This window comes from Spodoptera frugiperda, chromosome 23, assembly GCF_023101765.2.
Source record: "Spodoptera frugiperda isolate SF20-4 chromosome 23, AGI-APGP_CSIRO_Sfru_2.0, whole genome shotgun sequence".
In the NCBI taxonomy this organism is placed as follows: Eukaryota; Metazoa; Arthropoda; class Insecta; order Lepidoptera; family Noctuidae; genus Spodoptera; species Spodoptera frugiperda.
Window position 1 is genome coordinate 8,073,540 of NC_064234.1, and position 13,998 is coordinate 8,087,537.

Sequence of the window (13,998 nt, forward strand, 5' to 3'; positions counted from 1 at the left end):
AACACAAAATCCCATGTGTGGGCTACTTCGGGCTAGAGGTAGGAATCTGGGGATTAACTTAGAAGACATTAAGTTCGTAAGATTTTGATAAAATAAAACAAATATATTCAATGCTGCCATAAGTATTTATTTCTGCGATAAGTAATAATGATGTGAGTAACACGCGGAGGTCGGTCAATGGTGGGGGGAGGGCGCCCGATGCTCGGGAGACGCGCACGGAGAGGAGCCGCGCCGGCTCGTGGTGCCGGGGCTCTTCAGGCGCACCATCGTGTCCAGGTGCCGGAACCTAGGGGACCAGGGAAATAAACAAAATTACCCAATACCTTCATGTCACCTACTGCGTAAGCGGGAAAATCACGGATGTGATGTTATGATTAATCCAAAGTCATAACTTTAATGCTTACCTCAATGGCAAATCGTTGGCATCGTTATCCACACTCTGGAAGAAGAATCCGAGTGGCCAGCTGATCCAAGACGATTGCTTCCTGTAAATAATAAAGTGATTACTAACCTCAGTGAAAATAAGAATGGAAATAAGAGAAGGTGCTATGTGAGTGAAGACTAAAGAAATCTACGGGGAAGTAGTAGGTATCTATCTACTCGATTACTACGCACTCGGCTACGTGGGTTGTGGACTCACCATTCACCACGCTTTGCACGCAGTTTGGCGACCACAGAACCAGACCTGCTGCTTGTCATGGAACCGGGCTGTTGGGGCTGGCTGGCTAACCAAACATATCTCATCACTAAAAGCCTAACAATTTATGAATACGAAAACGTTTTATACTGATTTCGCATTATCTTCGTCTCGATAAATCCGTAAAGGACTAGCTGGTCTGTACTAGCTCTAAGGTAGACCATGACGATCTTTCTATGGAGAAGTGTGAAGTTATGACAGATGATTACTCACGGAGTAGAGGGCTGGAGTTGATCCGGGTCGGTGGGCGTGTCGGGCGTGGTGGGCACAACAGAGCGCGGTGGAGAGCCCGGAGTGGTGGGCACCGGTGGAGGCGTCTTGTTGATAGCCGGGTTGTAGATCTTCGGGTCACTCACCATGCGCACGAAGAACGAACGCTTGTGCGCAAGAGCAGCCTTGTTGCGACGAGCGCGCTCCTCGTTCAGGTCCTGGAACATTCCACAAGTATACATTTTAGAATGTTGAGCCCTTAAAGTAGGTATGTAGGTAACGGCCATTCTCAATAAGCTACCTATCTATTTTATCGCTACACGTTACTAAGAGTAGTACCTACTCATAATACCTATAAGCTCCAGAAATTATTATTAAGTATCCTACAGATATTTTTTAGTTTATTGAGACTTTCTGTTAGTAAATATCGATAATATATACCTAGATAAGTTCAACTGTCAATAATCTGATAAACTATTCAGGAACTTATCCGAGACTGAACTTCGCACATGGTCAGTTAGTATCTACCGACATTATAGTGAGTTATGATATAAAAGTAAGTTGGTTAACAAAGAACTTTGAGAGAGTGAATAATGGTGCATCATCGATAACAACGGCGTGAACTTGATAACTTAACGGTGGGGACTATACACTTTTTTTCAGATACCAAGGTGTCTGCCATCGACGTCATACCCATGGTTTTTTAATTTTACTATAAGTAAGTTAGGCATTAAGACCATCTAACTAATACTTAAGTAGGTAAATAATGTTCTTTAATAATGACAAATGACTGGTTCCAGTTAAAAGAAGGTGAATAAACAGACGAGGCCGATAGGTGCCTAGTAGTTGGAAACTCAAATACCTACATCGACACGTGATTAGAAAGTACGTACTAATACAATATTACAAAATACTTTGTTAGGTGGAAGTGGAAGGAGGTTCAGGTTCAGGAGTCTACGTCTTCCAGCTGCCGGCTAATGATGATAATCTAACCCGTAATAAAGATTTATAGAGATAGGAGAACGTCATACTAATGGTTAAAGGTTGGTACGCAGGTAGACACCTAATAGTTAATAGGTTTTGCATGGTGGATGTAAGATTCCAATGGAATTAGTGAACGAAATCAATTGTTTTAGTTGTATTACTTTGAATACTTAGGTATTTAAGTAAAACTTACCTCAAAGAAGAAATTGTTCAGATCTTTTATAGTTACCGTTATAGGAAAGTATCTTGCTGAAAGGCTGAAAGTAATTTTGAGAGATGATGTACCAGTGCAGTGCACCGCACACACAACTTGGTACCTATCACCACAGAAGCGGGCGATAGTTCGAGAGCAACCTGCGAAATGGTTCGTGGGAAGTGGATATGTGTTCATTAAAATTTTTTTTATGCAAAACAAATGATGTTGTATGTAGCGGTGTGTGTTGTTGTGGGGTTCCTACCTATTTGATAATAGTGACAAATAGGTAGGATTACATACTGGGAAGAAAAGGGCGATGACCGAAATCGGTGAAGTAGGTAAAGAGTGGTATTCTGTGCAGTATTTACAAGTAGGAAGGTATAGTAAGTAGGAAGTATTATTTAATTTTGTTTATTTGCTAAAGATTATCAAATGTGGCATGTGAGCGTACATCATAAGTCCCTGTGTAACTTTCTAAACTTAGTTAGAAACGTCTGGCACCCAGTAGCAAAACAATCAGAACTATATTCCGTCTTGTGAAGTAAACGTGTAGGGATACAGATTATATCGGCCCAGTTCTTTCAAGAGGTTATCCGCCTTTAAGGGCTTATACCCCTTAAATGATCTAGGTTGATATTACCTGTAACCCTGTGTGTGTGGCTTACATACAAATAGGCATCTATCGTACCTATTTTATGTAAAAAGGAAAGTTCGAGTAATGTTGTAAATATAATTTAATGACCCTAGTAGGTATTAATATTTATGTCAGTCTTCTAAAATAATTAAAATATAATTAATTGCACTTTGTACTGTCACTAGTACTAATCATTTAGTTTGTCTGGGAGTTAGCTCTTTAATTCCAATTTTATCAGTTTTCTCGGAGGCGCGTCTGTGAAGGTAGTCTCTAAAAAGGTTTCTTTCAGCCGCGACAATAGCGCCATGGCGCCGCCCGCTGTGCATCCGTACTCTTCCAAATCTTGCCACTGAGTGTGCACGTAACATCGGCCATCCTAAAGTGAATACCATGAGGTATTCGTAAAGAGAAGGGAACATAAGCAACATAAAATAATACTTTACTTAGAATTGGCTGAACTCAACAAGCAAGTACCTATTAGGTAATTTTTAAACATATGCATCAGATTCAGAGTGATTAATTGGTACCAACCTATAGTAATATAAGATTCGCATCAAATTCATCCTCACTTTCTATTACTCTATTAGACTAAAAACCCAAACATTTAACTAACTTTATTCAGTAGGTACCTACATAATCACTTATTGTAGTATAAAAAACCTAGGAAATGTTCAAAGTTCAACTAGGTTCAGCCAATTCTGTAGCATAATAATAAAAACAAGCCAAAATATAAACGTAAAATAATTAAATAATAAACGAAATAGGTAAATAATATAATAGATAATAAATTATACCAAATAAATATGATAATGGCTTTGCATGTAAATACGTAAAAAGTACGTTCCACATATTTCATCGAAATAACAGCAAAACCAAACAAAGCAGAATAAAACAAAAATGTATAAGAAAAAATATAAATAAATATCAAGCAGTATGCCAGAGTCACGTCATGGGAGACCTCCCAGATGTAGGTATAAATACGTACTATTGTAAGTACTTGTCCAATAGTAATGATCACGTCTTCATCCTTCGTTCTCGTCAGGACTTAGGAAATATTAATCGGTTTCATCATTTTCAGTCGCTGAAGAGATTACTGCCTTATGTTCAGCACAATTACACCTGTAGTAAAGCATCTTTCGAGGTGCTAGTCTTAGCGTACCTAAGTGCTGGAGGCGATTGTCAGTTCCTTCAGGTCGCAAATCCAATTGTTTTCAAACTCGGAGACGTTAATACGAAGGTAGCAAATCCACTAGCAGGTTTTTTCAAATCCGTTGATTACCACTATTTTCTGTAAGCTTTTACAGCTTTAACAAAGACTGTCTACCAAGTTAGTATATTCTTCGAAATCCTTCGGCAATATATCAGCTCAATATAGAAAATCATTAGTAGTTTTATGTTGGCATAATTATGATTACCTAGGTATGAAGAAATTATTCCATTCGTTGAAGGACCAATTCAAGTTGATCAATCGTGGCTAGCCAATTTTTTTCATTGACATTATTAGATCTAAAACCCTATCGATAGGTAGATTAAATTCTGACGGTAAACATTCATGGCTGTTATGTCCTGTTCCAATTTTTTAAATCATTAAATAAAAAAAATGTTCTAGGTTTTAGGCTAATTTTTTATGTAGAATTTCTTATTTCTACTTTTTTGTCAGTACATACTGCTCAGACTTTAAATTAGATCCAACAAAATTACAGTTTAATTGTGGCAACGTTCCCGATGACGACTAAATTCGAATCAATTTTGGATTCGGTAAATTGTAGCACGGTTTTATAGTCGTCATTATGTTGCTACGCTGAAACTGTAATTTTATGGAATTTAATTTATTAAAAGTCTGATACAGTTTCAGAATTAGGGCAGAAATTATAAATTATAATACACATCGAATGCAATTTATATTTTTAAATACGTAATCGTTTTTTGAAGTTACTCTCTAAAAGAGTTAACAAATAGTTATGATAACCCAAAGCGGGCTTAGACTAAGATCTAATTTGTTTACCAATCAAGCCAAATATCTACCTCACATACAACGGTTTCTTCATTTATGGTCTCATCTCAGTAGTCGAAGTATTTTAGACCCGAAACGAAATTTACACAGTCTAGGCAACTTATCGTCTCGAAAGATGGCTTCAAATAATTGAAACCAGTTAACTACTTTTATAACGAAGTACCTATTTCATAAGTTCACATTATCTTGTACATTGTTTCCATTTTCATTGGTAACCTAAATGTGTAAAATTGAGACAGATTATGGTATAATTGAAAAAAAAAAATACTATGCAAACTTACCCGTTCCTTGTCTGGTCCCTCCAGAAGCTCCGTAGCGAAGTCGGTTATAATATCCCATGCTATTTCTGAAAAAACAAATTTTCATTTTGTAATTTTGTATCCATTTTCATGATTACTATACAATCAAACTGCTATATGTAAATACAATGTCACATAACACTTAATACACATGGCAACATAGAACGTAGTCACCTTAAAATAAAGTGTCTAAATATACAACTTGTATGAATGTTAAATGGCTTACCAATGTCTTCGCGCGTGGCGTGTTGCTGGACGACACAGAAACGAATGACAAATCGATCACCCACCGAAGCAGGCACCATGTGCAGTTTGCCAGAAGCATTGATGTTAGTCAGCAGTTTCTTGTTGAGTTCGTCGATTTGTTCACCTGGATCCTGAGGGCTTCCCACAAGGCGGAAGCAAACCAAACCCAACTGAAAGAAATGCTCTCATCCATTAACACTATGTAAAGAGATTAAAGAGCAGATCTACATATATCATAAAAGTTTAAAAAGTAAATAAAGAAAAAATAACTCATTCATAATCTTAATTATCGAAGGTTTGTTGACTACTTTCTGTCGGGTACACACATGTCTACGTAGATGTATATGTGCAACGGTACCATCGGTCTGTTTGAACTCACCTTGTACTATCTTTGCCGCGTCCGTGCGGGCGACATAAATTTATAATATTATCAAGCCGAACAGATCGATAAACGTCTTACCTTTACTTGATTGCACACTTTGAATCTATCATCCTTCTTCACAAGTTGTTCGAAATATTTGGCAAGTTCGCAGTGACGTCGCACGTATTTCTGCAAGCCGCTGATACCGTAGCTCCGTAACATAAACCAAAGCTTGAGTGAACGGAAGCGACGGCTCAATGGCACACCCCAGTGCCTATAATCGATGGCCGTGTGGTCATAGCAGTGTTGTAAATAAAGTGGGTCGACGACTAGGGCTGACGTCAGAAGATATCGGTTAGTAACCCATAGCAGAGAGCAGTCGAAGCTGGTAAGCATCAGTTTGTTCGGATTCGTATTGAAAGAGTCTGCGTACTCTATACCAGACAAATGGTACTTATGTTCGGGACACAAGAAAGAACTGCCAGCATAGGCAGCGTCTACGTGAAGCCACACGTTAGGAAATTTTCGGACCACAGGTCCTATCTCGGGGAGATTGTCAAAAGAGCAGCACGAAGTTGTGCCCAATGTAATCGAAACGAAGAAGGGAACACGACCAGCTTCTTCATCTTCCTCCATAGCCTATAAACATAAAATAATAATCAACACAGAACAGTATTTATTTCTAATAGATAAACACAAATATCCTGTAAATCGAAACATATTTGAAGAGGCATTCTTAAAAGTCTTGAACGTATTTCTGAAGCTCGCAATTAAAGAGACCTCTCATAAGAGGGTAGTATCGTGAAATTTCAATATTTGCGGCATAGAAAGTGGCACACAATGCGGCTCCATTACCGCTCGGCTCGCTACGTATTTCCGGCATCCACGGGCGAGTCATTAAACGCGGGACACCGTCGTCGCCGAGCGCTCCGTGCCGTCTTGTTTCTTCAATTACCGCCCGCCTATCTGCACCTCTCCTGCATAGCCTGCACTCCACAGCATGGCCCAATTCCATTTAAAAACAATAAAAGTAACCAAATAATAGGTAGCTCCACATTCAAATTGAAAACTAATTGTGTTCGTTGCTGTTGATCGTCAGAATGTTTGATCTGTAGTAGGATTAGTAAGTTGATTACTATGTTTTAAGTTTAAGTGACTATATTACTCACCTCTCGTAGAGTTTCGCCACGCAGAGACCCGTTGTCATCAGGTTGTAAGATACGAAGTTTCACGAAGCAGATCATGGCAGCTTTCTCAACACAAGAATGGGCCTCTTTTGAGCAGTAGGCGATTAATTTGGAAAGGAGGAGGCCTTCGTCAACGTTCGGGAATTGATGCTTAAGCCTTTTGATGCCGTTGGCTCTAGCAGCCAGCATCGACACTAGGACACATTCGCTAGCTGAGCCCTATAAATGATTTAAACAAGTAATTATTTTAAATTTTGTGTGTAATATAGATCATAAGACTATGACGATAACTGTTTATCAATTTACCTCAATAACGCCACCTCCTTTACTTCCTTCTTCCAGCGCCAAAAACTGTGGGGGCAATCCAATTGCTTTACCTGTCCCAATCAAATTAAATAAATAAAATAATCCATTCCTTTTAATATGTGTGTGTAAAATTTATCAATACCACAAAACATACCCATCCAATCAAGCATTATGATCTCCAACTCCGTACAAGCTGGACTTGCTGCCTGAAATATCAAAACAAATAATTATTTTTTGACTACGCTACGAACCGCATACCGATGTCGTAGCACCGTAGCGTACACACGCTACGGCGTAGCAGTTTTTTTTTCTGGGAACCAGAGAAGTGCTGGCTGGTAATGTTACGTTAAATTTTAATTACATAGTATCCCTTAATAGAGAATTCAATAGTTATCATTTGTAAGTAGTGGAAATATACAAGATTATTCTATTTTTATTATCTACTACGCCGTAGCATCTAGATATTTTATTTTCCGATCCTAATTGAACAGTAAATTGTTTAACATTCCGTACAACTCATGAGTTTTGGCTTGTTGAAATTACTCACGCGTATTTAACTTGTGAGAATCGAACTATTGTTTTGGATTTATAACCAACTAGTATTTGGACTACAGGACGTATGATTCATTATTATGAATTTACTAGTCATAAGGCCGGGAATTGTTTGTAACAAAAGCGATATTTCTATCAGTATCGCAATACGAAAATACAAAGGAATCTTGCAAAAATGGAAATTGTTAATTTTTTCCATGATATACCTTTAAGTAGTGTGCTATCATGCCATCGTTGTTACGATGCGTTATCAAATCTGTTATCAGCAGCATCTGTATCTATTGCACACGCTCATACAATACACGTGAAAGTTGAAACAATAACAGTTATATTGTATGACAACAAACGTATCGAAAGCTACTAGGGTTGTCGAAATTACACCTAAGCTGTTCATATAAAAACAAGGTTTTGTATAAAAACCTAAACGGGTGGCAAACATACTTTAATTTTTCTAAAAGTATCGTGTTCCGAAAAGGAGTCTCTTGGGTTCCCGGTTATGATGCCCCGGGTACATTCCCAGGCAAAGTATTATTGAGAACTTCTTCTGTTTTTTTGAAGATTTGTATAAAGAAATCTGGGGACACCGGGTATGACATTACGTCTACTACTACAAAAACAGCAAAAATTTAACTAATTTTATAATTTTTATCTGTCACCAAATAATGCAATGGTTTTACTATACTGCTAAATAAGAGGAGGAGCCCTAACCGGGTAAATCGTTTGCAAACAATTATCTCAAATGGTCCCAAAATACGGTGGCGCGACCTGCCACTTCAGCGTATTTGTTTAATTAACTTTTTCGGTATGAAATAAGACATAATTTGATGAAAATATTTGTTTTAAAATATCGCTTAAAATTGAGGAAAAATAAATTTGATATTGGACTTATCGATCACCCTTATTTGCAAAGGTTAGAGATCCGTCAAAAACTTTGTTCCCGTAGTTTAATTAAAAGTGGTTTCGTGATCGGTTCGTCGTAAATAACCAACAATTGGTAAGTTGGAGTGTTTCAGTGGCTGACGAAGCGTCTCGTAAGTTAGTTGAAGCAGCTTATAATTTGGTAATAGATAACTTTTATTTAGATTGCGAAACACTCTGTGAAGTGTACCTACTAGAACTAGGTGTGAGGCTATGTCCTATTAACTTGCGATCGAAATAAATAAATCACTCTTTAATATTTGTTCTATTGAGTTTCTATCAAAATCCATACACATCACATATCAACAGCCTATAAATGGCCACTGCTGATCAAAAGGCTTTTCTGTCACGGAGAAGTATTGAGCATTAATCACTATCACTCCATGCGGGTTGGCCATTGAGGGACCTCCTCCGTAGAGGTTAAATTAGTAGCCACCGAGCTGGTTTTCGAACTGTGGCATGGTCGGTAAAAATAAGGGAATGGTTGATTGATAGAGAGATTAATGTTGGTTGTTAGAGAACTTAGGATTTTGTATTTAAACCAAGACATCTCATCTATTCCAATAATGAACACTGCTAACTAGTCATTATCACTCGTACGCATAGAAGCCAATGATTGATTACTGATAAGCCTATCTTCACCTAGTACAAGTTTTTGTGATTACACTTACATACTTACCTTGTCATTATTTAAATCAACTACGACATACGTTTTGGGGGTCTTCGTTCATTAAAAGTCAATAGACAATTTGTTGGTTAGTAATTGAACGGATGAATTGGATAATTTTGAATTTAAATATTTGTAGGAGTACATTTAAGCAGCGTCTGTAATAAATAACTAATGTCTGACAGTGGGCCTGACCACTATTACTCGTATATGGGACTTGACTTAACTAATGAAAAATTCATCTCTGTGGTCTCTAATGATGAATGATTTGCGTAATGTTATGTCTATGTTTAAGAAAATAATCATTATATTCATACAATTGGACGTTATTTTTTTATTTTAATACTTTACAATTATAATTTTTGTTTTAATTTCTATTGCGAACGCTGTCTGGCAGTCGTCTTGAATAATTAAAATTGCTCATATCCTGGCGGCTACGGGACTTACACGATGATTTACATTTTTTTTTAGATTATTTTTTCGGTACGGTTATTATTTTTTGTTTCATAATTGAATAACCAACTGATAGATTGAAATTAGAAATGTCTCAATAACATTACTCGATTCAGAAATGTTTGGCAGTCGACCGACGGATCGATCATTCGATCAACGTGCTTATTATTTTATTTGATTTTTAAAGAGACTATAACCACGTTTTTTTTGAGTAATGCATCACATTATATTCCGAAAAACTGAATAATGCTTTGCACAACTCTAGTACCGAACCCGAATTCCTTTGCTCGACAATTGCACTTGTAACTACTTGACCAAAAGATAGTTTTACATAAAAACACAATAAAAGTGTTACAAAATGATTACCTAAGAATAAAACTGTAAAGTATACGTAAACAAACATACGGTTAGAAGTTTATTTAGGCTAAAAAGGTCAGCAGTGGCATAAGTTATTTAAAACACCAATTACAGGACAATCAATACTGTTGCAATCGCTGTCTTTGACTTGGCCCCGTCTATGTCGGTTTAACATTACCCTCGTAATACTACAATAACATATTCAACTATAATATTTCTTATTGCTTTGTTTTATTATAATGTGTTAATACTTAAATGTTGACAAAACACATTTGTCCTAAAACAATTCTAGGTCCTACTTATCCGAATTGGAACCGTATTTCAGATAATTTTAAAAAATTATGTCTTGTTAAGATAATTCAATACATTTTCAGCTCGAAGTTACTTTGTGTCGAAATAAAAAATTAAACAGCTGATTATGTTATTTAAACGCTGCATTTGTTACTAACAGGAATTGTATAACTACCTACGTAATATTATATTTAACGGAATGATATGAATGATAGTTAATAATGAGAAAATAGATCGTATGCGTCTCTCATAATTGTATTCGATCCATCACGATCTCCTCTCGTCAATCAAAGTTGTCGATTGCTTTACTAAGTGGGTACCTTAATTTTTATTGTGTCATAATAATTTTTTCTAAACATTTATTACCATAGCGTTTATTACCCGTAAGATTACAGTTTCCATTTAATGGCATTCGAATTTAACATAGTAACAGTTTGCAACAGTTTGAAATTGTTTAGTGCTATTTTAAAATAGGTGCAAGATTTTCAAAACTTTTCCGTGTAACTTGTAAACTCGTTTTTCATGTAGAAATTACTTTGATTTAATCAAATCAACTTTTAAATTCACGCGTAAGAAAAGTTACTACCGGAATTCCAAACTTTTGGTGAATTGTAACAGTGTTAGATGATTTTTAAATTCAATCAGGTATAATATTAGAATTTAGTAATTTACGTAAAAAGTATTAGTTATAAATAGTTAGAATTTACCCATGAGAATCCAATGCAGCCGATGCCAGCAGACAGCATATCACCCAGAATGGAGGGGTACCCGTTGCCAGACGGGAAGTAAGCATGGAACCGCGGGTGCTGCCAGTGCGTGACTCCTGGCATGATCTTGTTCTCCACGTCGGTCATGACATCGTCCCATGCCTCCGGATGTTGCGGAGCCTCAGCCGGCAGCGCAGCCCGCAGGTACCCTGGCTCCACCGAGGGTATCACCCGGCGCGTCTCCAGCGTCGTCATGTACGTACAGATGTAGTCCACCATCTCCTTGCCGCGAACACGGAACTCCTCCACATCCATGGTTGCAGATTGTAGTCACTTAGTAAAAGTTTGTTAAATAGATAAAAGTGTGGAGTTGCATGGGACGGTGCGATGTCAGCGGCGCGGCGGCCTCCGGCTGACTCGACGCCCGCAGCCAGCACTCTTGCGGTTGAGAGGACGGCACGGGCGGGCGGCGGGCGCGGGGAGGGTGCGGATGCGAGCGTGAAGGCTTTCGCTTGGAGTCATGGCGAGCATCCCCTAATATACGCGCTAGGCGATTGGGATTCAGGACATGTACTCGTATTACGCATGTGTTATTAATCAAGTCAGTGTAATATCTTGTGGTCATTCGCATAATGCGAACGTTTAATGATAGCCAGTATTGCCAACTTATAGTGAGATACATTTTTTTTATTAACTGCAATAATAAAATTAATGTATACTGGCAATACGTTAAACGTATGTGGGTGCAAAGTTAATACCTAAATATTACGTAGCAACAAATCGTTTTCTAATAATTTAAAATTGCTTTGTAACATTTTCGACCACATACGATGTATTCGAACTCATAGCATAGACAATTTTTGTAAACAAATGGAATAAAAACATACAATATTCGCTAGAAAACGAAACATTTCAGTGAATGGTAGTAGGTAGGCCTCCCAATACATTGCACATTGATGATTCCGTCAGTAGTTCCTCCCGCTGCTGTTTATTAACTTGGGCCACGCTCCCAGTCCGCGGCGGCCAATGATACGTCGCGAGTCGCGCCATTCCACCCTCCACGCCACTTCATTGTGTCAGCTGAACGATCGCGCTCCTTCAGCGTTCGACTTCAACTCTTGAACAGCATAATAATTCATAAGTCCAGTTTAATCCAGGTACCATGCTAAACTTCATCCTAACTTTCTTTTTACTTAATTTCTTAGGATTTTTTTTATTACTTTCATCAGGTCTTTTTTATGATGATGACATAATATTGTGTTTATTTACACATTTTTGTTCAAGGTGTTAACAATAAAGTCTCACTTCAGTCGTTTAATGGTTACTTAACTCAGTCCTCAGCAATTGTTTTCGGAACAAAATCGTTGCTAGTTTAAGTAATCATTAAATGTCTCTGAGTACGGTAGTTAAAGCCCAAACTATTAGTAATTTTTATTGCAATAACTACAACGGCAAACTAATTTAGTGAATAATTTTAATAAGTACCTATTATATAGTCGTCCATTTTCATATCCGGAAAATTATAATCGTATGTTTGTATGTCCACTGTCAATTAAAAAGACCTAAGTAAGGCGTACTTGTGTACATGTACTATTTAATAGCAGAGTAAATATAGGTAATGCTATAGTTGAAGGTTAATGGAATCGAACCCGTGCCGGTGATGCACTACAGCCTGCAAACGATCGATTATTCGAACAATGGCGCTAAGTACTATAAGGTTTCTTGTTAAGCTAAGTACTAAGTACTTTCTAAGTTAACACCTGAGTGTATGACGTCATAATGGGTTATCGATCACTCCTATCATGAAAGATAAAATAAGAACTTTTAAAATTCTTTTCAGTTTCAAGTTACTGCTTCTTTGTTAGCTTCAAGCGTGTATTCATACTTTATGTGGAGAATGTTTTATTTATTACATAACTACATAATATACGAAAAATTAATTGTTTCGATAATAATAAATAAATATCGTCACACCTTTAATTCCCGAAGGGGTAGACAGAGGTGCACAATGTGGCACGTAATACCATTGTACAATGTACACCCACTTTTTACAATTTAGGTTCTAAGTCCCTATGGTGGTGAGCCTATTGCCATATACCGGAGACATTTTCAGACTCCGTGCTACTACTGAGAAATTTTCGAAAAACCGAAAAAAACCAAGCAACCAAGCGTCCGACCCGGGAATCGAACCCGAGATCCCTTGTCCGTCGTTGTCTCCCGGCAGTCGCACTTGCAACCACTCGGCCAACGAGGCAGTTGTTTCGATATGTTTTTTCTAATTCGACACAAATAAGTTATCATAAATCATAATCGTTAACGTATCTTTTGTCTTCATTATTTGAAAAAAAAAAAAACAATTAACTCCTCGACATAAATAAAACTAAGATGCTTCTGTGCTGTTGCGCCTTCTCCACTATTTTTCCCAGGGCCGAGAGCAAGCCTATCGGTCTATATGACTTTGGGCTTGTCTTCTTTACCCGGATTGTGGAGTATGCATGGCTAGAGCGACCTTCCACTGCTCCGAGAAATGTGACAACGACAGGCGCTTATTGGCCATCGCAAAAGAACAGTTCCCTGTCGCAGTTTATTGCCGCTGTGCAAATGTCTGCCGTCAATCCATCCAGGCCCGGGGCTTTTTTCGGAATTTGACTCTGGAGAATCATCTCTAGCTCCACTAAGGTGAACGATGGATCTTCGGGGGACAAACCAAGTGGATTTTCTTCTTCGACAAGCCTCCTTAGTGCTCTGTGGTACGATTGGTCGGCATCAGTGGTATCTTGCGAAGAGATTCGGATTGCGTTAGGACAGGTTAGGTTTAGGTTTGGGTTGCGGTGGCGTCCTTCTGCGAGGACGTGATGTCGCAGAAGGAAACTGCGGAGCGGGAAGAGAGATCTCGACTCCCTTCCCCGCCAGCAGTAG

General features: G+C 38.0%; 1 protein-coding gene across 3 annotated transcripts; it reads right to left on the reverse strand.

Annotated features, from left to right (window-relative positions):
• Positions 1-106: 106 nt before the first annotated feature.
• LOC118267010 (tyrosine decarboxylase) lies at positions 107-11,725 on the reverse strand. 3 transcript variants are annotated; one of them, XM_050703172.1, is made up of 11 exons: positions 11,080-11,725; positions 7,289-7,340; positions 7,135-7,205; positions 6,811-7,047; positions 5,741-6,280; positions 5,261-5,450; positions 5,017-5,081; positions 911-1,125; positions 641-721; positions 405-485; positions 107-286 (listed from the first exon to the last, which is right to left on the reverse strand). In XM_050703172.1, exons 1-11 carry the CDS (start codon positions 11,392-11,394, stop codon positions 175-177), a joined length of 1,959 nt encoding a protein of 652 aa, XP_050559129.1. In that variant the 5' UTR covers positions 11,395-11,725; the 3' UTR covers positions 107-174. The 3 variants fall into 3 exon arrangements, with proteins under 3 accessions (XP_050559129.1, XP_035436619.1, XP_050559130.1); XM_035580726.2 differs by lacking the exon at positions 641-721 and having other exon boundaries at positions 11,080-11,721; XM_050703173.1 differs by lacking the exons at positions 107-286; positions 405-485; positions 641-721; positions 911-1,125 and adding an exon at positions 2,804-3,097 and having other exon boundaries at positions 11,080-11,723.
• Between the last annotated feature and the right edge of the window lie 2,273 nt (positions 11,726-13,998).

What these genes read in the sequence shown, in the direction of transcription:
- LOC118267010 (XM_050703172.1), bottom strand. Translation starts at nt 11,394, where the DNA reads ATGGATGTGGAGGAGTTCCGTGTTCGCGGCAAGGAGATGGTGGACTAC. An exon ending in CATAATGCTTGATTGGATGG is followed by an intron (nt 7,206 to 7,288) that starts GTATGTTTTGTG and finishes TGATTGGGACAG; the next exon opens with GTAAAGCAATTGGATTGCCC. An exon ending in AAGGAGGTGGCGTTATTGAG is followed by an intron (nt 7,048 to 7,134) that starts GTAAATTGATAA and finishes AATCATTTATAG; the next exon opens with GGCTCAGCTAGCGAATGTGT.